Source organism: Eubalaena glacialis, chromosome 10 (genome assembly GCF_028564815.1).
Source record: "Eubalaena glacialis isolate mEubGla1 chromosome 10, mEubGla1.1.hap2.+ XY, whole genome shotgun sequence".
Classification (NCBI taxonomy): Eukaryota; Metazoa; Chordata; class Mammalia; order Artiodactyla; family Balaenidae; genus Eubalaena; species Eubalaena glacialis.
Genome location: NC_083725.1, coordinates 117,346,210 through 117,369,083, shown reverse-complemented (window position 1 = coordinate 117,369,083; position 22,874 = coordinate 117,346,210). Strand labels below are relative to the sequence as shown.

At 58.4% G+C, this 22,874-nt stretch overlaps 2 protein-coding genes across 4 annotated transcripts in view; one reads left to right on the top strand and one right to left on the bottom strand.

Moving 5' to 3' along the window:
- Window positions 1-6,815, top strand: part of CHKA (choline kinase alpha) — a 65,971-nt gene extending 59,156 nt beyond the window's left edge. For 2 of the 3 annotated variants that reach the window (XM_061202168.1, XM_061202167.1), the window contains 2 exons: window positions 660-741; window positions 6,588-6,815. In XM_061202168.1, coding sequence (XP_061058151.1) covers window positions 660-741; window positions 6,588-6,647 — 142 coding nt within the window. In that variant the 3' untranslated portion in view covers window positions 6,648-6,815. The remainder of the gene's footprint in view (window positions 1-659; window positions 742-6,587) is intronic. The other variant, XM_061202169.1, reaches the window with a different exon arrangement.
- A 3,345-nt stretch (window positions 6,816-10,160) lies between these two features.
- On the bottom strand, window positions 10,161-21,855 carry TCIRG1 (T cell immune regulator 1, ATPase H+ transporting V0 subunit a3). The gene is made up of 21 exons (XM_061203857.1): window positions 21,784-21,855; window positions 20,728-20,791; window positions 19,393-19,513; window positions 18,928-19,006; window positions 17,854-18,074; window positions 17,680-17,765; window positions 17,309-17,432; window positions 17,143-17,225; window positions 16,873-16,966; window positions 16,464-16,676; window positions 15,639-15,783; window positions 12,957-13,096; window positions 12,704-12,861; window positions 12,538-12,628; window positions 11,880-11,998; window positions 11,588-11,801; window positions 11,134-11,256; window positions 10,937-11,041; window positions 10,745-10,862; window positions 10,385-10,562; window positions 10,161-10,298 (listed from the first exon to the last, which is right to left on the bottom strand). The coding sequence occupies exons 3-21, from the start codon at window positions 19,507-19,509 to the stop codon at window positions 10,220-10,222; spliced, it is 2,487 nt and encodes an 828-aa protein (XP_061059840.1). The 5' UTR covers window positions 19,510-19,513; window positions 20,728-20,791; window positions 21,784-21,855; the 3' UTR covers window positions 10,161-10,219.
- Window positions 21,856-22,874: the final 1,019 nt, after the last annotated feature.

The following is a 22,874-nucleotide window of genomic DNA, read 5'->3' as shown; positions in this document are numbered from 1 at the left end:
AGGAGACCCAGACAGAAAGGGTAGCGCCAGGGGATCTAGTGGGTCAGGGATGAAGAGAAGCAGAGTCAGGTCTGGTGAGGGCACCGAAGCCCTCGTTCCTGAATTAGAGCTTTGTATTCATTGTTTTGAGAAGAACTTGGATTCGCAGTGAAGAGGAGCAGTGAAGAGGAGCGTGGCACAGCCTGGAGGTGGGGGCCTGGCCACACCCTCCTCCTGATTCACTTCCGGGGGAGAGGGGGATGGGGAATGGCAGCAGGTGGTGCGGAGGCCCGCGCTTTCCTCCACCTGTTGCTGGTGGGGTAGGGGCCGCCGAGGCTGTGCGCTCACGCGCGTGGCAGAGGGTTTCTCTCCCTGTGTGACCCACGCTTCACCAGCAGTGGCCACTGAGGCCTCCGGGTGGGTCCTGCGAGTGTTGTTGCGTGTGCCAGGGACAGGGAGTCGGGGTGTTCACACCTGCAAGGTCACTGGCCAGCGGTGGGGAGAGGATGGCTGTGGGCTCCCACTGTTCTGTTGCTGTGGAGTATCGTCCCACTGGGTCGGCCAAGGCAGACAGTTTGCACCCAGATGAGTTAGAACGTCCATCTGGCAGGAAATGACGTCATCGGTCCTCCAACTGGTCCCACACATCTCATGTGCATTTCCTGCTTTTGTAATTACAGGTTTGCCCTTGCGTCCCATTTCTTCTGGGGACTTTGGTCCATCGTACAGGCCAAGATTTCATCCATTGAATTTGGGTACATGGTATGTTTTGGGGGTGGTTTTTCTCTTCTGCTCCCAGGAAAGAAATGCTTCCATGTACGTGAATGCTCGGCAGTAAATGCCTGTTCCTTCCAGGGGGTTACCTGTTCCCCTCCGAATACCTGAACCAGGTGACCAGCACCAGGACAGCGGGCTCCCCCCGGGGAAGCTGAGGGAGAAAGGAAGGTTGCATAATTGAAGCCACTTTTGCTGATGCTGTGTCTGCCTGTGGAAGTTGCCCTCACTCCCAGGGCCAGCAGGTCCCGCCTCCCCTGCTTCACAGAGAAGTGCTCTGTGGTCCTGTGGTTCTGATGGGGGATGTAGAAATCCAGACCCTTGAGGTCCAGCCCCGACCTCAGTCCCTTGTGACACAAGGGACACTGAGTGAAGGGGGGGGGGTACCTACCGTACCTTCTTTTATTTGCCTGTTACCACCCCATCCTCTGGCCTACAGCACCCGACTTAAGAGTTGGAAGCTGATGCTGATTGAGTTAGACCCCCTTTTGTGCAGCAAGTTTGTACCAAACCAGGCTGTCTTTTTATTCTAACCTAAGCGCTGTCCTTGGCATTTTACTTTGCTCCATAGTGAGTGGTGGGGGGGCGTTCTGGGACAGGGGTGCACACAGGTGTAGCAAGCACCTTGCTTTGGGACAGGTGGTGGGAAAGGACTGGTGCATTTTGTCCTCCTCGGTCCTCAGTGAGGATGGTTTCTGCTTCTAGGCAGAAGGTTTGGTAATGCACAGATGCTCTTAGGCAAAAGAAGGGGAAATTCGGATTTTTAAAGCAGATTTGGAGTCATGGTTAGATGTTACTGTAAGACAAAGTGGACTTCCGAGAAGGAAAACCACTGAAGGTAGAGAAGGGCGTTGCATCCTAGTGAAGGCAGTCACTTCATCTGCAGGACATAGAGAGACCCTCAGTGTGTGTGCCCCTGAATTCTTCAAAAGACACAGAGCAGGGACTTCCTTGGCGGTCCAGCAGTTAAGACGGCACGCTTCCACTGCAGCGGGCACGGGTTCCATCCCTGGTCAGAGAACTAAGATCCCACATGCCGCACAGCACAGCCAAAACAAAACAGACCGAAACAAAAGACATAGAGCAAAAACTGACAAAGCTGAAAGGAAAGAGGGGCATATTCACCAAGTAGATTACACACCTCTAGGTAGCGGGTGGACCCAGGAAACCCTGCCACAGGTAGGGTGGACACCTGAACGTCACCCCAGCCAGCTCGACCTGACGAACACGTGTGGAGCCCAAACAGCTGCAGGACAGACATCCTTTTCAGAGAATGTGGAGTCTTCGTCAGGATAGGCCACAGGCTGGGCTGTGAAACAGGCCTCAAATTTACTGCAGAGTAAGTTCTCTGACCACGGTGCAATTTAATTGGAAATCATTAACCAGCAACCACAAAAATATCTGGAGAATTCTCAGTTATTTGGAAATTAAACTGTATACTTCTAAATAAACCCTGGATCAAATGAGAAATTACAAGGACAATTAGAGAATATTTGGAATTATAATAAAAACACAACATACCAGAATTTGTGGGATGCAGCTAAAGCAGCATTTGGAAACTTATGGCTTTGCAGCTTAAATGTCTTGGATACGAAGAAAGTTCTCAAGCCAGTGATGTAAGCTGCTACCTTGAGAAGCTAGAAGGAGGAAAACCAATTAAGCCCAAAGTAGATAGAAGTAGAATGAAGGTAAGAGCAGAAATCATTGAAATATAAAATGGACAAAAAATAGAGAAAATTAACGATACCACAAAAGTATTTATAAACCTCTGGCTGTACTAAGCAAGAAAGAAAAGAGAAGACAAACATTACCAAAACAAAGAGAGGCCATCACTACAGACTCTGTAGATGTTCAAATAGAAGACGATGATGAACAACTCTGCCTGCAGATTTGACAACCTGCCTGAAATGTGCTAATTTCTTGGAAGATACAGATGACCAAAACTGACGTAAGAAATGGCCATATAGTTATTAAATAAGTTGAACTCATAATCAGAAACCTATAGAGTTGGGACTTCCCTGGTGGCGCAGTGGTTAAGAATCCGCCTGCCAATGCAGGGGACACGGGTTCGAGCCCTGGTCCGGGAAGATCCCACGTGCCACGGAGCAACTAAGCCCGTGCGCCGCAACAACTTAGCCTGCGCTCAAGAGCTCTCGAACCACAACTACTGAAGCCCGTGCACCTAGAGCCCATGCTCCGCAACAAGAGAAGCCACCGCGATGAGAAGTGCACCGCAATGAAGAGTAGCCCCCACTCGCCTCAACTAGAGAAAGCCCACGCACAGCAGCGAAGACCCAATGCAGCTAGAAACAATTAATTAATTAATTTAAAAAACCATAAATGCTACTAGCCTCCTTAGCCACGCATTCAAGGCTACATATACCCTCTTAAAAAAAAAAAAAGAAACCTATAGAGTAAACTTCAGGTCCTGGTGAATATCATCAAATATTTAAGGAAGAAATAATAACAGCCCTACAGACTTGTAGAAAATAGAGGGGGAGGGATCACTTCTCAACTCATTCAATGAGGCTAGCATGACCCTGACACCAAAACTAGACAAGGACATTTCAAGAAAACTGCAGATCAATGCTTTTCATGAACATTACCCAAAAACCATTATCAAAATACTGGCAAAAAGTAAATCCAACATATGTAAAAGGATAATATTTTATGACCAAGTGGCATTTATCCCTGGAATGCAAGGTTAACATCAACATTTGAAAAACCTATTAGTGTAATTCACCGTATTAACAGAATAAAGGAGAAAAATCATACAATCATCTTAGTGAATGCAGGAAAAGCATTTGATAGAATTCAACACCTGTTCATGATAGAAAGTCTCAGCAAACTGAGGAGACTCAGCAAATAGAGGAGAACTTCCTGAACCAGGTAAAGGGCATATATACAGCTCTTACACAGCTGCCGTGGTGATCGATGGTAAAGGACTGAATGCTCCTCCCACCTCTGCCCCAAATATAGAGCAAGGCAAGGGTGTTCGTGCTCACTTCTCCTCACAGGCTGCTGGGGTGCCTAGCCAGCATAGGAAGGCAAGAAAAAGAAAGAAAATGCAAAAGTACCAGAAAGGAAGAAGAAAAACTGCCTTTATTTTTATAGGTGACATCATCATGCACATGAGAAAATATAGAGGGATCAATAGAAAAGCTATTTAAACTACTGAGTGAGTTTATCAGGGTCGTAGGATACAAGGTCAATATACAAAACCCACTTGCATTTCTACATGCTAGAAACAACTGTAAATGAAAAAATTTTAATTGTGTTTACGATGGCGTAAAAAACTTGAAATACTTAGGGATAAAATTTTTCAAATATGTGTATGATCTGTACACTGACAACTATAAAACATTGCTAAAAGAACCTAAATAAAGAGAGACACCACATCTATGGATTTAGAAGACCGAATCTTAAGACGTCCATTCTCCCCCAAACTATCTGTCGTCTCCGTGACCCCAGCAAAATCCCCACAGGCTTTTGGTAGAAATTGACAAGCTGATCCTGAAACTTATGTGAAAATGCAAAGGCCCTGGAATAACTAAAACACTAAAACTAACTAGAACCATGTTGGAAGACTTAGGCTACCTAATTTCAAGACTTAGTAAGCACAATAATTAAGACCATGTGGTGTTGGTAGTAAGATAGACATAAATCAGATGGAACAGACTAGAATTCCCAGAAATAGACTCCTACACATATAGGTAACTGGTATTCCACAGAAAGGCCGAGGTAATGCATTGCGGAAAGGATTAGATTTTCCAAAAATGATGCGGGAACAACTGAAGAAGCCATATGGAAAAAAATAATGAACTTTGAACTTGCGCTCTACACAAAAATTGACTTGAAACAGATAATAGACCTGAATGTAAAAGCTAAAACGGGAGAGAAGCTTCATAACTGTGGCAAAGATTTCTTAGGTCACATAAAGCACTAACCCTCAAAGAAAAAAAAATACAGTAAATTGGACTTAATAAAAATTTAAAACTTTTGTTCTTTGAAAGACACCATTAAGAAAATGAAAAGCCCAGCCACAGACTGGGAGAAAATAAGGCAAATTTATATCTGACAAAGGACTTGTATTTAGAATATATAAAGAACTCATAACTCAGCAAGAAACCAAACAACCTACTTTATAAGTGGACAAAAGATTTGAACACTACACGGAAGATAAACAAATGGCCAGTAAGCATCTTTTCATCTGCTTGATATAAAGTCATAAAAGAAATGCAAGTTAAAGCCCCAGTGAGATGCCTTGCACACCCATGACAATGGCTAGAACTTAAACTCACAATACCAAATGTTGGCAAGACTGTGGAGCAGCTGACCTCATATACATTGCTGGTGGGAATGTAAAAGGGTGAAACCAGTGTGGAAAACAGTTGGACAGCCTCTTATAAAGTCAAACATACACTTACCGGGACCTCCCTGGTGGCACAGTGGTTAAGAATCCGCCTGCCAACGCAGGGGACACGGGTTCAATCCCTGGTCCAGGAAGATCCCACGTGCCGCGGAGCAACTAAGCCCGTGCGCCACAACTGTTGAGCACACGTGCCACAGCTACTGAAGCCCGCGCGCCTAGAGCCCGTGCTCCACAACAAGAGAAGCCACTGCAATGAGAAGCCTGTGTACCGCAATGAAGAGTAGCCCCCGTTCGCTGCAACTAGAGAAAGCCCGTGCGCAGCAGCGAAGACCCAAAGCAGCCCCCAAAATAAATAAATAAATAAATAAATTTAAATCGACTATACTTCAATAAAATGAAAAGTTAAAAAGAAAACAAAACCAACAACAACAAAAAAAAAACGTACACTTACCATACAACCCAGCAGTCCCTCTCTTTGGTATTGATCCAAGAGAAATGAAAGCCTATTTCCACGCCAAGACTTGTATTCAAGTGCTCACAGCAGCTTTATTTTCAGTAGCCCCAAACTGGAAACAACCTACATGCCCATCAGCAGATGAATGGGTGAACACGCTGTGTCGGAGCCGTATCACGGAAAACTACTCAGCCACGAACACTGCCGCCCACGGCAGCGTGGATGTGTCTTAGACACAAGCCAGACACCAGAGGGGACATAGCGGATGCTTACATTCACGTGGAAGCTTTCTGTCGCGATCTGGTGGGCTTGACTGCAGAGACCCAGGAGAACTTTGAGGGTGATTGTGGTGTTGGTGTTGAGCTAGGTGTGTGCATTAGCGAACACCGCACATTTTAAATGAGTTAATTTTTGTGGTGTATAAATTATACCTCCACGTTAATTTTTTTTGAACTGATGTTGTAATCTTGGCAGTTAGCACTGCAGACTTTTCGATTTGGAGTGGTCCTTAAGAGACTGTGTTCCGCACACCGGTGGGCAGACAGGGAGGGGAAGGGACCCAGGGGCCCGGTGGCTGGCCAGGTTTTCTCACTTCCCTCCTGGTGTCCTTTTAGTAATCGTGCTGCAGCAAACAGGTGGCACCTACCGTCTGTCTACACTTGCTAACGCCCCAGGGACCTTGGGCTTTGACAGAGAAGCCTCTGTTGTGTCCGTCAGTCCGCGTCTGTAGCGTTCAAGGTGAATGAGTCGGTGAACCGTGTTGCACCAGATAACAGAGACAGAAGTCCCGTCTCCCGTCTGGGATGGCAGGGCCAGGCCGGCGCAGCTCATCGAGCGGGGGACGTTGAGGGTAAAGGGAAGGCGGTGACCGGGGCTGCTGCCAGCGGGAGAGGACCGTCCTGAGAGCAGCGTGGCTCCTGGATGGCCTGCAGCACACGGAGCTGCTCTGCTCTGTGCCGGGGGGCGGGTGGGACCCTTGGTGAGGCCCCTCTTCCTTCTGTCTCCTAGGAGTATGCCCAAGCCAGGTTCGATGCCTATTTCGACCAGAAGAGGAAGCTTGGGGAGTGACTGGGGAGGCCCGCCTGTGCTGCATCCCTGGACTGCGCGGGGGCGGCCAAGCCCGAGGGTCCCTCTGTGCTCCGACTACTGTACCTGCAGCAGGAAGGCTCGGACGTCTCGCTGCCGAACACAGATGTGTATGATACGAAAGACTGTATTAAAATTGAGGAACATTTATTTCATATCTTGTTTACAATTTCACTAGGACTCTGACATGAGATCAGGAAGCAGAATTATAGTACACTAGTGCAATAGTGCAACATCTCAGACCCCCTTAATCTAGAGAAGGCATTTTCTACTTCAGTCAGGTGGGGCAAACAGCACGAGTAAGCAGTGTCACTGCAGGTGCCTTTTTGGTTAATGTTGATCTTTAAAGGATGTTAATGACCGCGCTGGTGAACAGCGCTGACCGGGCTTTGTGTAGGTAATGGGTGTGTAGGGCGGCGAGTGGGCAGCGACACTGCCAATGCCCCGCGGCCTGACCGGGGTTCTGGGAGACGCAGACCGCCCCCGAGGTGCGGGGTGCACAGAGGCGGGGATGACTGTGGCTGCCCGCTGACTGCTACCTGTCATCCGTGTTTTCCTCTGCAGGTGAATCTCAGATGAATCTCACCCTAACTGGATGCAGCCCCGCCATGCCCTCTAACTGAAAGTGCTTTATTAACCCCGGCTCTGGGGCAGGCAGTGGGCCGTGGCCACAGAGGGCCAGCAGGCTGCACGGGGACATGTGAACACACATGCCCCCTGCCCCCGCCCAATCCGCTTTCCTGGCAGGGAGCGGACTGCTTTGTCCCACACTCTGCAGCCTTTTCCCCTCCACCTCTGCTCAGCCTGGAGCTGGGCTCTTGTGACAGGGCCGGCTGCCCGCCTCCAGGCATGGTCGTGCCCCAGGGAAGCCTCCTGCCGCCCCGGTGCTGGGGCCTCGGTGTGCTGGGTGCGGGAGGGAAACCTTGCCCTCACTGCTCCCCAGTGTACCTCATGTGGTCGTTCTGGTGGGAAACCGCAGCCCGTATGTGGAGTATGGGGGCGGGGATAGAGTATAGCTGTGAAATCCGTATGTATTAAAAGTCCTTTGGGATAAATCTTTTTTTTTCACTCTGAACTTTTATTTGAATTGTTTTTTGTGCATACATTCCTGCTACCACAAAGATTGTACTATACAAACAATAAAAAAGGTAAAAGCCCATCCTCTGCTGTCACCCTCGGATGCATCCCTAGTCTCGGGGAGGTCTCCGGTGCGTCCACCCGGCTCCGGTGGCAAAGCCCTTGGGCAGGAGGGAGGGGAGCACTGGGCTGTCCAGGAGGTAACCGAACGGCTGGGCCAGGGCAGGAGGGAGACTTTCCACTGCCCGGCCTTCTAGACACCGAAAGTTTTAGCCAGGTGAGTGTGTTATGATATCCAAGCAATAAAACTGAGTCCTAGGGACTTCCCTGGTGGTGCAGTGGTTAAGAATCCGCCTGCCAATGCAGGGGACACGGGTTTGAGCCCTGGTCCGGGAAGATCCCACATGCCGCGGAGCAACTAAGCCCGTGCGCCACAACTACTGAGCCTGCGCTCTAGAGCCCGCGAGCCACAACTACTGAGCCCACATGCCACAACTACTGAAGCCCGCGCGCCTAGAGCCCGTGCTCCGCAACAAGAGAAGCCACCGCAATGAGAAGCCCGTGCACCGCAACAAAGAGTAGCCCCCGCTCACCGCAACTAGAGAAAGCCCGCGTGCGGTAACGGAGACCCAGTGCAGCCAAAAATAAATTAATAATTAAAAAAAAAAAACTGAGTCCTAGATGCTGCTGCCCTGTGTGTGAGATCGTAGAACACAGCTCCCAGCTCCTGCCTGTGCCCACAGGGCCCGACCGGCCTTGCCAGCCCCCTGCCCCCAGCCTCTCTCGTCCCTAAGACACCAGGCTCTCTTGCACTTTCCTCTGCCAGGCGGCTTTGGGGTCAGGCTCCCTCACATCCCCTCGCCGCTGGCTGTCACTTTCATTCTCTGTATGTGGAATTCCTGGGATGCCCATCTGTTCACTCAGCCATCCTCCTGGATTAGACCGTACACTCGCCGGAGCAGGCCTGTCCCCAGTGCAGGTGACCCCCCGTCCGTGTGTCTCCCCACGCCCCAGGGGCGCCCCCTCCAGTGCCTTTGCGCATGCTGGTTCCACAGCATCCAGCCCTCTCCAGCCAGGCTGCCAGCTGTCCACGTGTCAAAGCCAGGGCAGGGCCAGCTAGCGTCTCCCTGGGGTCACGCCTGCCACCCACCCCCGAAACGTGCCACGTTCTTGGCGCTGAGCACCTGCCCCACCCTGCGAGTCTCTGCATGGCTCTGGTCCCCAGGAAGGTAGAGCTTGGAGTCCTGGGCTTGGGCCAGATGCTGAGATGCACACCGCTTCCTCTGTTCCTAACCAGACACTGCTCTCAACGTTTCTTGGAGCCAAGTCTCTGCCAGGCGTGTCATACCGCAGCCAGACAGCCCCTCATACCCCAGCCCAGCATCTGGGGGCCCTGAGCGGGGCAGCCCTGGGCTCTGGAGGGACAGGCTCCCCCCGGCAGCTGGCCAGACGAGAGGCACGGTGATGGGGCCAGGCCTCCCGGCTCGCCGCGCCCAGGGCGTCTCTGCCTTCAAGGCAGCCTTTGTTCCCGGGGCCTCCAGCCGGAAGAACCACTTGGCAGCTCCTCAGCAGGAGAGAACGAGGCCTCTGAGAAGCACTGGCTCTGCCACCCAGCTGGTGGTGGGACCCAGACCAGAGAGACCCGAGGATGCCACCTCCTTCCCACCAGCGGAAGGATGGCCTGGGAGCAGGACTGCCCACCGGGGAGGGATGGGGGAAGACGGTGGCCTCTGGGGCGGCAGGGCCTGGAGTCCGGCTCTGCCCTTTTCTGACCTTCGGAGCCCTGGGCAATTCTCAGGGTGCCCTGGACGAGCCTCTGCCCTTGTCTGCAGGAAGGTGGCCTTGGGTGTGACACCACTGTCCCATGTGGAGTGCCACGTTCGGCTCAGGTGTCCCCGGCTGCTCTCTGCTGCAGAGCATCTTGAGTGCCGGGGGCCAGCGCCAGCACAGGGACGTGAGAATATTGGCCGATTCGTGCCAGGCACCACCCTCCATACCCAGGGTAGCCCAGACATTATCGTACAGCCAGTTTGCATATCCCCAAGGATGGGGAGCTCACTTCCCCTGGCCCAGCCTGGCAGGACAATCTTTCTGAGCTAGAATGTACTGGAAACAGCGCTCCCTGGTCCTAGTTCTGCCCCCCTTCACCCCAAGAGTCTGGGATTGTTGCAGATGTGCTCGTGGGTCCTCTCCTGACATCCTGAGGCCCCAGATCGTAGGCCAGTGGCTCCCACCTCCCCCCACCCCACACCAACTTCAGCTGCAGAGACAGACGTAAGGGAGATGGGCACGGAGGCTGGCATGGTGTCCATCCAACCAAAAGGCTCCCAGGGACAGGACCAGCCCACGCCAGAGCACAGGCTCCTCCACACCCAGCCTCCCCAGCCCCTGCCTCCCAGACAAGACCAAGACACGGGCCCTGGGCCTTCCCCTTTATTTCTTCCGTGCTCAGCAAGGCAAGGGCAGGGCTGTGGCCACTATTCATCCTCCACGGCGAAGGTGAAGGGGCTCAGCTTGTAGCCAGTACCCGAGTAGAACTTGTTCTGGAACTCCACCCTGGGGGTGAGAAAGGGAGAGCTGGTGAGGGGACGCCCCCCCGGCCCCCCCCCCGTGCTGCCCACACCAGCCGGGCGGCCACTCACCAGTGCAGCCGCAGCGCGTGCAGGAAGGCCGAGAGCCCCTCCATCACCAGCAGGATGGCCACGGTCATCACGGCGAAGGCGGCGAAGACAGGGACCAGCACCACAGCCGCCACACCCATCTCGCCGCCCAGGCTCAGGCCGGCTCGCATCACCATGGCCCACAGGACCTGTGACAGCTCTGCAGGTGAAGGAGGGAACCGTGGGGACCACCAAGCCACCTCGGCATCCCGAAGCCCACCCTCCCCGCGGGCCAGCGGGGGACCTCCTCCGTCGTCCCCCCTTTACAGACAGGGATACTAAGAAGCGACCAGAGGAGGCCACCCATCCAGCAGCCAGGTGTGGGAAGGAGCCGGGACTCACGGGCGTGGGCCAGGCTCAGGGCCCAGAGGCGCAGGTAGGAGGCCGTGTTGGAGATGCAGCCCAGGCAGAACTCGATGGTGTGGATGGCTTGGTGCATGAACACCTCGGACAGGACAAACTGGGGGAACAGGCGGCAGTGAGGGGCGAGCGGGGCCAGCAGCCATCCCCCACTCAGGAAGGCACCATACCCACCTCGGCCTCCTCCTGGTCCCCTGGGCATCCTGCCTTCTCCTCATCAGAGCCCTGGCTGGCCAGGGACGTGTCAGGCAGGTCCAGGAGCCTGGCCGTGTCCTTATCCTAGGGGTGGAGCAGTGGCATCACAGACCCCCAGCCCCAGATGGGGCTCACGTCCCGGACAGGACCCCACCCCCAGGCTCCCCTGCCTCTACCGGCTGTTGCCTCCTCCGAGAGTGGCAGCGGCGGTGCTCCCGGCACAGGAACAAGGGCGTGCCGAGCAGCAGGACGGGCACCATGACCAGGGCCAGGACCACCAGCGTGGGCTGCACCACCTCCTGCGGGGGAGGGGGCGATGGTCAGGGCACCCCTGCGAGCCACCGGCCAGCTCGGGCCACGCGATTCCCCAGGGGCCCAGGGAGCCCGCAGCCCACTCCAGCCCGGAGCCCCTCGCTAGGCATGGACGTCGCCCCGTGTGGAATTCTTCTGGGCACAGAAGCCACCAGCCCTGCTGGGAGCTCTCAGGGAGGCCCCTCGACCTGCCTGTCTCACAGCTTCAGGCCTGCATCCCGCCTCTCGGAAGAGGATCCTGCAGCTGAGAGGCCCAGCAACCAGGGGGCCCCGGGGCGGGGTGTGAGCCGCCCCCCCCCCCACCCCGCCCCAGCCTACCTGCCCGGAGAAAAGCGGCCGGTTGGTGGGGCTGCTGGAGAAGAGGAACATGTTGATGAAGTGGATGAGGATGCTGGGGGCCGAGGCAGCGCTGGCGGCCGTGACTCGCAGCCACTTGTAGGCGACCAGGAAGACGAGGTAGCCGAACAGCCCCAGCAGGAAGACCAGCTCAGGGAGGGTCTCCAGCAGCAGCCGGTACCACTGGCCGAAGTGCCTGGGGCAGGAGGGGAGCCGGGTCACCAGGTCGCCCTGGCCCTGCCCAGCCCCCCACCCCAAGGCCCCCGGTCCTCACATGTGGTTGAAGACTCCCAGGACCACCCCGAAGGTCATGTGGGTGACCCCCAGGATGACGGACATCTTCATCTTGAAGGAGTTGAGGAAGCTCAGGTGGTTGACAGCCAGGCTCCAGACCTGGGGTGGCGGGAGGGATGGGTGTCGTGAAGGGGCCTCTCCACCCGAGTCACTCCCATCGGCCTGTTTGCCCCTCCAGGGCCTCCGCACAACCCGTCACCTGCCCGACGAGGGGCAGCAGAGGGGAACAGTTAAGAGCACAGACTGGGCCAGGCAGCCTGGGCCCCAACCCCAGTTCTTCCTAGCTGGGTGACCTTGGGCGTGTAACCTCAGCTTCCTCACCTGTAAAATGGGGACGGTACTGACGTGCTCCCATGGAGCTGTCACGAGGACTAGACATAAAATCAATTCAACAAGGGCTCAGAACGGTGCTGCCTGGCACAGAGGGGACTACAGAACGCTGCCCTTATTAGGACTCGCTTCTCTGCTTTTCAAGTGGCTGCAGTGCAGGCCCCCCTGGCAGGCAGGCCCTGGTCTAGGGGGGCTCCTGCCTCCTGCACCCGGAATCGGGCCTGGTGCTTGGGAGGGGCTGGGCGAGCGGGGAGCCCCGGACCCGCCCTCCCGCCCGCCACCGCCTCCGACAGGTGCCCGGGACTCACCGGGTCGATGCCGAAGGGGTACGGTCCCAGGAAGACGCCGGTGACGTTGGGGTCCAGGGAGAGCAGCGGCTGCTGGGCCAGGAAGGCGTCGCTGTGACAAGAGCAGGCGGGCTGGTCAGGGGCCCGGGGCCCTCGGGGCTGCGGGGCGGGCGCGGCTGTGCCTCACCTCCAGCCCGACTGGTTGGCCATGGCCGCCACGCTCCAGCCCGAGGGGAAGACGGCCGTGGCGCAGCTGAAGCACTCGTTGTAGATGAAGCCGGTGTAGACGGAGAACAGGCCCATGAGCAGGAGCAGGTAGCGGCCCCCGAAGAAGGTCCTCCAGATCTGGGGGTGCAGGCGCGGTGAGAGCCGGCCTGGGCCCCCTGCCGTGCCCGGACACCCCCCTCCCCCCAGACCACCCACCCCCTGCCGCCCCTCACCTCGTTCTGCGCCGTCTTCACGGCTGGCCGGTTCTCGGCCAGCACCATGGCCAGGGCGAAGAGAAACATGAGCAGCCCATGGCCCACGTCACCGAACATGACGGCGAAGAGGAAGGGGAAGGTGATGATGGTGTAGGGCGCTGCGGGCAGAGGGGCCACGCGGTCAGCCAGGACCCCCATCCCTGTACCGGATGCCACAGAGGCCCCCCAAGCCAGGCTCCGGGGCCCCAGGAGACGTGAAGGTGGTGTAGCCAGGCAGGGATGCCACACCGCCTGCCTGCATTCAAGATCCAGGCACTTACTCGCTGTGCAACCTTGGGCTAGTGTCTTAACCTCTCTGAACCTCCACTGCCCCATCTGCAAAATGGAGATAACAATACCACCACTTTATAGGGCTGTTATAAATGAGTTTATCCATGGACAGTACCTGGGAGACCATAAATGCTCAATATAACGTTAGCAGTTCTAGCTATTATTATTTACGAGAAGAGCTTAAAGCAGAAGCACAGAGAGCCCAGTGGTAGTCCTGGCTGGCACATGGCAAGTTCCAGAAGGCCGAGCTGGTCACTTAACCTCTGGGGCCTCAGCTTCCCTTTAGTAAAATGGAGAAATTTTCTCACAGGTGTTAGGATTCTAATGCACATCCCAGTTATGGGTTGAATTGTGTCCCCCACGCCAACAAAAGATATGTTGAGGAGTCCTAACCCCCAGTACCTTAGACAGTGACCTTATTTGGAGATACAGCCTTTACAGATGTAACCCAGTGAAAATGAGGTCATTAGGGTGGGTCCTAATCAAATATAACTAGTGTCCCTATAAAAAGGGGGAAATTTAGACCTTAGACACATACACTGGGAGAATGCCATACGAACACGAAGACAGCCGTCTGCAAGCCAAGGAGAGAGGCCTGAACACATTCTCCCTCACAGCTCTCAGAAGGAACCAGCCCTGCCGACACCTTGATCTCAGACTTCCAGCCTCCAGAACTGAGAAACAATAAATACCTATCGTTCAAGCCGCCCCATCTGTGATGCTTTGTTACAGCAGCCCTAGCAAACGAATACCTCTGCAAAGCTATTGCTTTGAGAGCTGGTGGCATATTAGCAACCGTGGATACCTGGTGATCAGGCCTGCTCTAACCGGACTGGCACCCGCTGATGCAGAGGGCCTACGGGCCGGTGAAATGGGCTGGGGGCCCCACGTCAAGCTCCCAGATGCTGGTCCTGCAGGGTCAGCAGGCCCCAGAGGACCACGTGACCCTGGTCTCAGTCCACACGGCCCTGGATTCCGTCCTCATGTGCTGCCTGTACTGCCCCGGGGACCCCAAACCCTGTCTCTTGCCCGCTGGATGAGGCAGGACCCCTCCCTGGCCTCCCGTAAGGGACCTCATCACGGTTCACCCTCACACCCATTGTTTGGGCTCACACAGAGATGCACTGCAGCCCCTACCCAGTGACAAGGGGGACGCTGGGCCACTGGCCACACCGCAGCCAGCCTGCTGCAGGGAGGGTGGTGTCTGGAGGGGGAGGAACCGGGAGGATGACAGGCCAGGTCCCACAGGCCTCAGGAAGGAGGAGGAGGCCCGGAAGGGAGGAAAGCCAGTGCCTGCTGCCCTCGGGACGGGCACTGGCAAACGGAAGGGGGCTGCCACCACCCAGCTCCAGCCTGTGGGAGGTGGGCCATGTCACCAAATCTCTCACTTTTCGCCAGTCTTGAGAAAATGCAGACTTTTGCAAAAACTCCCACTTTAAACCCTGGCACCCGCAGCAGACACTGAGGCTCTGCCCAGGCGGCTGCAGCTCCCTTGGCAGCTCTGTGCAACCCTCTGCCCAGTGGGCCACTTACAGAGCCTCGCCAGGCCAGTGAGCACCCAGGTGGACGTGCCTGGAGCTGACAGCCTCACTGCCCACCCGCGAGGGCCGGCAGACGACTGAGGGCGCTGGGTTTGAAAGCCCTGCTCATCAGCCTTGAGGTGGACACACCATAGTGTCCTTCATGCTCTAGAGCTCCCTGCAGGCTCAGGCTGAGGCCGGACTTCACCTGAGACTGGCCCTACTCAGCTCTCCCCTTCCTGCCTGCTTCCCCGTCCCCTGAGGTCCCTTACTGGTTTCTCCCAGGAACACCTCTCTTAATAGGCCACTTGCATCAGAGACCCCATCTCAGGGTCTGCTTCTGGGAGAACCTGACCTGGGGCTGCACCCAATTCAAACCTTTCAATGTGACCAGACAACATGACCAAGCAAAACACATCCGCAGACTGATGCTGGCCTCGTGGACCGCTGGTTTGCAACTTTCGGCGATCATTAATCTTCCCAACACTGCTCAGGTCTGTACCATTATCCCCATTTTATAGATGAGGAAACTGAGGCTCAGAGAAGCTAAGAAACTCATCAAAGTAAGTGAGTAGGACCTCCAACCTGGGCCATTCCTACCGCAAAGCTGCTATTCTTTGCACAACTCTGCTGGTTCCCCTGTTAGCTTAACAGCAGGGCAGTGGGAGTGTTTGCGGGGGATAAACACGAAGCGCCTCCACTGGACCCCCAAGAGCATGACCGGGAGTGCGCCTCTCATCTCAGGAGGGCGGGACGGGCCCAGTATGGGGACGCAGCCCTCCCAGGCCTCCACCCAGGGCGGCAGCTGAGCCTCCCGAAGGCCGGGGCTGTGGGATGTGGCGGCTCTCACCGGGGTTGACCTCCTGGTAGCGGCCCACACCGTAGGCGTCCACGATGCCCTGGAAGCTGGCCGTGAAGCGGTTGGTACGGATGAGTGTGGGGGGCATGTCCCGGCAGGGGATGCGGTGAACCACGGCGCTCACACCCGCCTCGCTCTGGGGCACCCGGCAGGCAGGCAGGCAGGCAGACAGACAGACAAGACTGATGGCAGGGGCCTTCAGGGACCCTCGGACCCTCCAGCCACGGCCAGCTAGAGATGGAGAGCACTGTGGGGACTCGCTGGGTGGGAGCCAGGGGACCCAGGGCAGCCCCTCCTCTCCCTGTGAAATAACACGACCAGCCCCACCTGCCCCAGTTCAGGGGGATTCAGGGAGGGCCAGAGATTGGCCCAGAAGTCACTTGGGAAACAGAAGCGTGCTTCTTCCCATCCAGGTAGCCCGGGAGAGGGACCCCCACTGCCACAGGTGAGCACCTACCACGGCGACCCCTGGAAGCAGGGTCAGCAAACCCATTTCACAGATGAACCCAAGGCTCCCTCCAGTTGGCCCAAGGTCACAGGGCCAGTGCCTGCAGAGCCTGGATTTGAACCCGGTTTCTAACTTAACACCCAGTGCAGCTTCCAGGGTGTGACGGCCCATCCCAGGGCCTCTGGGAAGTCGGGGCCGGGAGAGGGCTTGCTGGGCCAGGGCCATCAGGGTGGACTCCCTGGAGGAGGACGAGCCCTGGCAAAGGCACGGCGCTGATGGCACCGGGAATGGGAGATGTGTTGTGAGGAGGAAACCAGCCCCTGCCTGGCAGCAGGGGAGGGCGGGAGACCCCCCCCCCCCTTGCTCACCGAGCTGCCCTGCAGCACCTGCTGCAGGGTGGGCAGGTCGCGCGTGGCACACCAGGCCTCGGCGATGAGGCACTTGTGTGTGGTGCTCACGCTGCACTGGTTGAGGGCCAGGTACACGGCCTTCATCTTGCGGATCTGCACCTGCCAGGGCGGCAACAGTCTCTGCACCCGGCCCAGCACCTGGCTCAGGAAGCGCTCCGTCTCACCCAGGACCTGCGGCCAGAGCAGGCGGTCAGGAGGAGTGGTGGGGGGGCGGGAGGAGCCGGGGGGGGGGGGGGGAGGGGGAGGGGGAGGGGGAGGGGAGGGGGAGGGGGAGGGGGGAGGGGGAGGGGGAGGGGGGAGTGGGAGGGGTGTCCGGAGGGGAGGGGCGGGGGGAAAGCAGGGGTCCAGCCAGGCCACGGGCACCCACCTCCCGCAGCTCTTGGCTCTGCTGCTGCAGCTGCTGCAGGGTTGCGCGGCAGGCCTCCTCCTGCTCCGCAAATGGGAAGACATGGCAGTGGAAGCTGGCAGGGAGGAGGAGGGAGGTGAGGTGGGCACAGGGTCCAGGTCTTGCAGAGGTTGAGTCTAAAGAGAGCCCACAGGGCAGTGTGGCAGACAGAGCGGGCTCGGTGGAGGTGACACGCAGGGGCCTGGGCACGAGGGCAGCGGGTGGCCAGCCCCCCACCCGATGGGCGCTCACCAGTCAGTGATCTTGTGGATCTTCTGCCCGATCTGCTCGCCCCAGTAGGAGATGAGGAAGGTCATCCAGGTCGCAGGCTCACCCTGCCGGAGCGGGGCCCAGATCACCCTGCAGTCCCGGCTCCACCCAGGATGCACCCCAGCCTGTGTGCTCCCAGCTGGCTCACCGTCACGGGGTCCTCCAGCGGCTCCATCTCCCTGAAGCTGGCGATGAGGAAGCCGCGGCAGGCCCTCCAGAGCAGGCGCTCCAGGGCGGCGGCCTTGTGGGGTTCCACGGCACCTGCCACGAAGCTGCGGGGACGGGCGGGGCTGGGCAGGGGCTGCTCCGACCTCCCCCCGCCTCACCCGAGCCAGGCACACTGCCCCCGTCCCCACAGAGGAGGCAGGAGCCCACCAGGCAGGGCCAGAAGAGACCCCCAGGGGCAAAGGAAAGTCCAGGCCTGAGGGCGGCTGCGGGAGAGCCCCAGACAAGAAGTCCGAGCTGGCCTGCCTCACCCCTGCCCCAACCGGAAAGAGAGCGAAGCTGCCCCTCACTTACTTGACCCTCAGGTCCTGGTGCGGCCCCCCGGGGGACTGGAGCAGGGGGCTTCTTTCCAGGGACCCATCTGTGTGGCTGGCTGCCAACTAGGAGCCGAGAGGCGCCATGAGTCCCGGCCCAGGTGGGGCCTGGGGCCCCCGCCCCTCCCCGCGCCCTGCCCAGGCCGGAGCTGACCGGGGGGCCGTGGCCCTGGCCCAGTACAGCCGAGTGGAGCTGCAGCTGGTGGAGCTGGGCCCGCAGGGCCTGCTGGTTGCCCCGCACGTCCCGGAGCTCCTGTGCTAGGCGATCCGTCTCCTCCTGGATGCGCAGAAGGTCGCGGGGCAGGGGCGCCGGCAGCCCCGCCTCAGGCAGAGGCAGCATCAGCCCAGCCCGCCGCACCTCCTCCTGCAGGAAGGCTGGGTGCAGAGGGACGGGCGTCAGGGGAGCCCGCTCAGGGGCCACCACCAGCCAATGGCCACTATTAGCCAAGGGATGGCTAACATCTAGGGAATTCCAACTGCCTCCCCAAACTCGGCTGGCCACCAGCTAACTGATTCACTGAGTCTGAGACCCCGGAAAAACCTCAGGCTAAACGTCCATCCCTGCAGGTCTGCTCTGCCTCCCCCCACCCTGGGGCTCTTCTGGGCTGCTCTCCGTCCCCAGCCCCTGGCCTGGGTCCCACAGCGGTCTTCCGGCAGGTGGCCCTAGCACTGCAGGGGATGAGAGCTTGCATGGAGGCCCACAGGGTACCTGCCTGACGACTTAAAACCTATCAGTCAAGCTAACCATTAAACAGACATGCTCTATCCTCCCACCTTGCAGGATCCTCCTAAGAGGGGTTTCCAGAACAGAACCCAGGGCAGGGGTCCCTCTTGCCCAGCTCCAAGAAGGAGCTGCTCCGTGGGGGCACCCGACCCAGGATCCTGGCCTCTGCCCACCCAAGTCCATCTGCAGCAGAGAAAGTTCTGTCCATGCTTCTCTCCTGCTTAGGAACCTATGGGTGGATCCTGGCGTCCAGAGGATGAAGTCCCGAGCCCTCATTCAGTATTCAAGGCCTCTTCCAAGCCAGGCCTGGCCTGGACCCTCTGCTCAGCTCACCCAAGAACACCCCAAAGATCCCAGCTGCCCTGTCCCGGCTCTGCAGGGCCTGGCCAGGACCTCCCTTCTCGGCCGTCCGCCTGGGCAACTCGGACTCTTCCTTTCAGACCAAGCTTGACTGGCGCCTCCTCCAGGAAGTGTGCCTGGGGTGTGGGCCCAGGGCCAACTCACCGAAGGTCTTCTCCAGCTCTTCGCAGCGACGAACATCTACCACGAAACGTCTCTGGAAGGCACTCACCGAGGCATTGAGCTGTGGTTGCCAAACGGAGGGGTCAGTTTTCCAGGCAGAGGGCCAAGGAGGTCCCCCCACCAGGGCCCAGGCCTGGCTCTCCTCAGGCCATAGCTGCCTCCCCTACAAAAGTGCTGAGTACACTGTGACCCTCCAGATGCCCAGCTGAAGACACACCAGACCCCATGTGGCCTGGGAAGGGTGAGGCAGGGCCCCGGAGGCCTGGCTGAACCCAGGCTGGGGCAGGGTGGTCTCAGCCACGAGTAAAGCCGGCCTGAAAGCAAAGTATCTATGGCAGAGGTTGCCGGGATTCAAGCAGGGCCGGGGGTCAGTCTGGGGAAGATGGTCCACCATATGGGACACCCAAGGACGAGGCCTCCTCCCACGCCCACCCCAGCCCCACTCACGTCTCTGAACTCCACAAGGCCCAGCTCCCCAAGCTGGCTCACGCAAGCGTAGGCAGCAGCTGTGGGCAGGAAGAGCTGGACCAGCACCACCTCCTCACTCCGGAACATGGAGCCCATGGTCCTGCGGGGCCGGCAGGGGTGGGAGCTCAGGCGGGTGGGGTCACAGGCAGTTCCCCACCAGGTGTGAATTCTGGGTTCACATGATCCTGCAAGGTACCGCTACCACCCCTATCTGACAGATGGGGAGACTGAGGCCCAGGATGGCTCAGCGGGGTGCTGAGGTCACACAGGAAGTAAGCGGCGCAGCTGACCTCACAGCCGGACCCACAGTCCAACGTCAAGCTCCTTCCCAGCTGGCTCTGCCCCATCTGAGACCCCTGACCCCACCCCTAGTGGCTCCTGGGGACACTGGCTCTTCTCACACCTGGCCCCTGCTCCTGCTGTGCCCTCTCCGTGACCTGCCCTCACCCGAGATCCTACACATCCTCGGGGCCCCAGGCCAAGGGCCACCTCCAGCGCCGGTCACCTGACTGCCCTCGCCTTTCCACCCTGGGGAGCATCCTTGACAAGGAACAGCAGGGCTGAGGTCCTCCCCATCCCCACAGGCAGCCAGGGCCCTCCTCCCTCCCTGCGGGTCTGTGGGCGCTGAGGGGTGGGGGGCTCCGCTGGGACTCGGGAAGGGTAGAGAGGACAGGCAGGGGGCGCTGAGGAAGCGGGACCTTCCCCTGAGGCCCGGGCTGCCTGGCAGCAGCCTAGCGGGTAGGGGCCGAGGGAGGAGCCCTCCAGGTGTCGAAACCAGCAAAAGTGAAACTGTGGAAACTGAAATGGGCAGGAAGGGCCTGGCCAGGCCTTTGCTCAAATGCCGGCAGGGTAGGGGGAGGGCCAGGGTGGCCTCCCTGGGCCCTGTAGACGCCCAGCCCACAAGCCAGGACTCCATGGCCACTGCCCTTGGGGCCCAGGGCCGGCCCCTTCCCCTCTGTGGGACTCAGTTTCCTTAGCTCTCAAATTGAGCGGGGGAGGGGAGGGGAGGGGACAGGAACAGGCCAGGGCCCCGCTGAGAGGGTGCACATCTGACACCCGGCCTGCTGTCTGGGCTGGGCTGGGGCCTGCCTAGTTGGTCACTTCCTCTCCTGGGTCTGGTTTACTTAAATGTAAATAGGAAAAGCAGCCCCTTCCCCAGCCCCGGGAGGAGAGAAGAGAGAATGCAGAGAGACAGCTGGGGGCTGTGGAAGCACCAGGCCCTGAACAGGGAAGGGCGGGCAAGAGGGCCAGGGACCAAGGCTCTGAGCCCTACCAAGCTGTGATTAGCTGTGTGTTCTTTGGGGAGTCTCTCACCCTCTCTGGGCCTCCACTTCCTCTTTGGGTGAATGGGACTTGGCCACCCCGGCAGAGACAGGACCTAGGTGGGGAGATAAAAATAACAAGGGCCCCCATGTAACTCGCTCACCCACAATACCTCATTTAAATCTAACAGCAATCCTTGGGGGAGGGGGCACTGTAGCCCTGTTTTATAGACAGGACCGAGCCAGGCAGGAGCCAGGCCCTGGGGCTGCAGGTTTGGAAGTCCCAGGCCACAATATGCGCTCAGGGGAGGGCTGTTCTCTGCCCCAGGTACCCCGAAAAGCTGGGCTGGCCAAATGGCGGTTGTAGGGAGCTAGGTCTGGGGATCCAGGCGGGGCAGCAGCCCTGGGGCCTGGGCACGTCCCTTGGATGGGACAAGCCGTGGTGAGCACAGGGGTGCAGAGACCTGGGCAGATCCCTCCCCTGGCATTTCAGGCCTCCACTGTCTCATCCCCTCCCCCTCATCCTCCCTGGCCCCTTCCTGAGCCAGGGGCCACCCCAGTGACATTTACAAAACAAATGAAGGTGCCTCCGTCCTTCAGGGTCCAGACTCTAGTCACTCTGTGCCCCTCTCCTCCTGCTCCCTTGGGAGGCTGGAGGCTTAAGGCCAACTCCTCCAGAAAACCACCAGCTCTCTCCTCTGAGCCCCTGGCCCGCCACGATGAGCTGGGCTGGAGGCGAGGGTCTGCGCTCTCTTCTAGCTCCGCCTCTTCCTACTTGGGTGGGCCTCAGTTTCCTCATCTGTAGAATGGGTCCCTCCCTGCCAGGAAGATGCAGCAGAGAAAGCTCTGAGCACCACCTGGCCCCGCACAGCTGAGGTCAATATAGTTGTTTGTTACAGGCTGCTAACACCCCCATTCTCCTCTTCTTTCTCCTCTTAGTCGCCTCTGTGGCCCCCAGCAACGGCTGACACCCGCGGGCCGGCGGACTGAGCTGCCTCTACTGACCCAGCTGGGTGGGGGCGCCACGATCCCCCCCTTCCCAGGGCAGTGGGAAGCGAGGGTGGCAGGCAGAGCTGGGGGCTCTGCAGCCCCCGGCTGGGGCACTTACCCCCGGTCGGCCGCACGCGGCGCTGCTCGGCTCTGCTCTGCCCTGCGATCCCGGCCGCGGCGCCCACGCAACTCACTTTCCGCGGCGGGCGGGGCCTGGAGGGGCGGAGCCAGGGAAGCTCCGCCCCTGGCCCGCCCCGAACCCCCACCCGGCGTCCTGGGAGCTGGAGCGCGGGTGCGAGGAAGGCCCTGGGCTGGGATCGCCTGGCGGCCTCGCTTCCTCGCTCAAGGCTGGGAGACCATTCGGAGCTGTGGGCCGCCTAATCCGGGCGAGGAGGCCCGAGACGGGAGCAGACACTGACCAGCGCCAACCGCGCACATCTCCGTGGCCGGGATGTGGGGAGATGCCCAGCCTAGGCCCAGCTCCGGGGCTACAGGGTGGGATCTCCACCATCTAGAGGGCTCACTGGGCCTATGGCTGATAAGACCCCAATACGCTCAGGCCTGGGGCCCAAGACCTACGTGTCCCCACCTCTGGGACCCCCTCCCCGTTGCGTGAGGCCACAGTTACACAGGTCCTTATAGCTTCCTGCTTCTGACCACCACCTTGGACTCCAGGTCAAGTGGTCTGGGCCTTTGGGTGGGTGGCTGCCCTTCTCTGGGCCTCTTTCCTCAATGGCAGCAGGACACCAAGGGCCAGGGCGTGGGGCCCGCACCCAGCAGGCACTGGGCAATGCTCTGCCCTGGCTGTCACTCCTCCTGTGGCTGGATGTGTCCCCATGACCTTGCTCCTACTGAGCTCCATGCAATTTGTCCTATCGCAGCACCCCCAACCTGGGGCTCACGACTGTCCAGGTGCCTGCACTTTGGACAGGCCAAGCCTGCACCCGCTGAGGCCCCTCAGCTCTGGTGATTCTTGAACCCCGACAGGGCAAGGGCCTGTGAGAGGTGGGGGGAGGGTGGGCAAACGGAGCCCCAGAGCTGGGGGCTGGCAACTGAGTCACAGCCAAGGCTAGTGTCTTCAGAAAAGTGGGAGACACTTTCCGGGGCACGGTAGGGCTATTTTCAAGGAGTAACCTCGACACAATCAAACTGAGTACCAGTGGGGGCCTCGGGTCAATACTTCCTGTTCAGGGCAAACTGGAACTCTAT

Coding starts and splice junctions, on each gene's coding strand:
- TCIRG1 (XM_061203857.1), bottom strand. CDS start 19,509: ATGGGCTCCATGTTCCGGAGTGAGGAGGTGGTGCTGGTCCAGCTCTTC. Junction 11,999..12,537: donor ACCCCTTCGGCATCGACCCG/GTGAGTCCCGGG, acceptor CCGCCACCCCAG/GTCTGGAGCCTGGCTGTCAA. Junction 10,563..10,744: donor CCTGAGCCTGGCCCACGCCC/GTGAGTCCCGGC, acceptor CTTCACCTGCAG/AGCTGTCACAGGTCCTGTGG.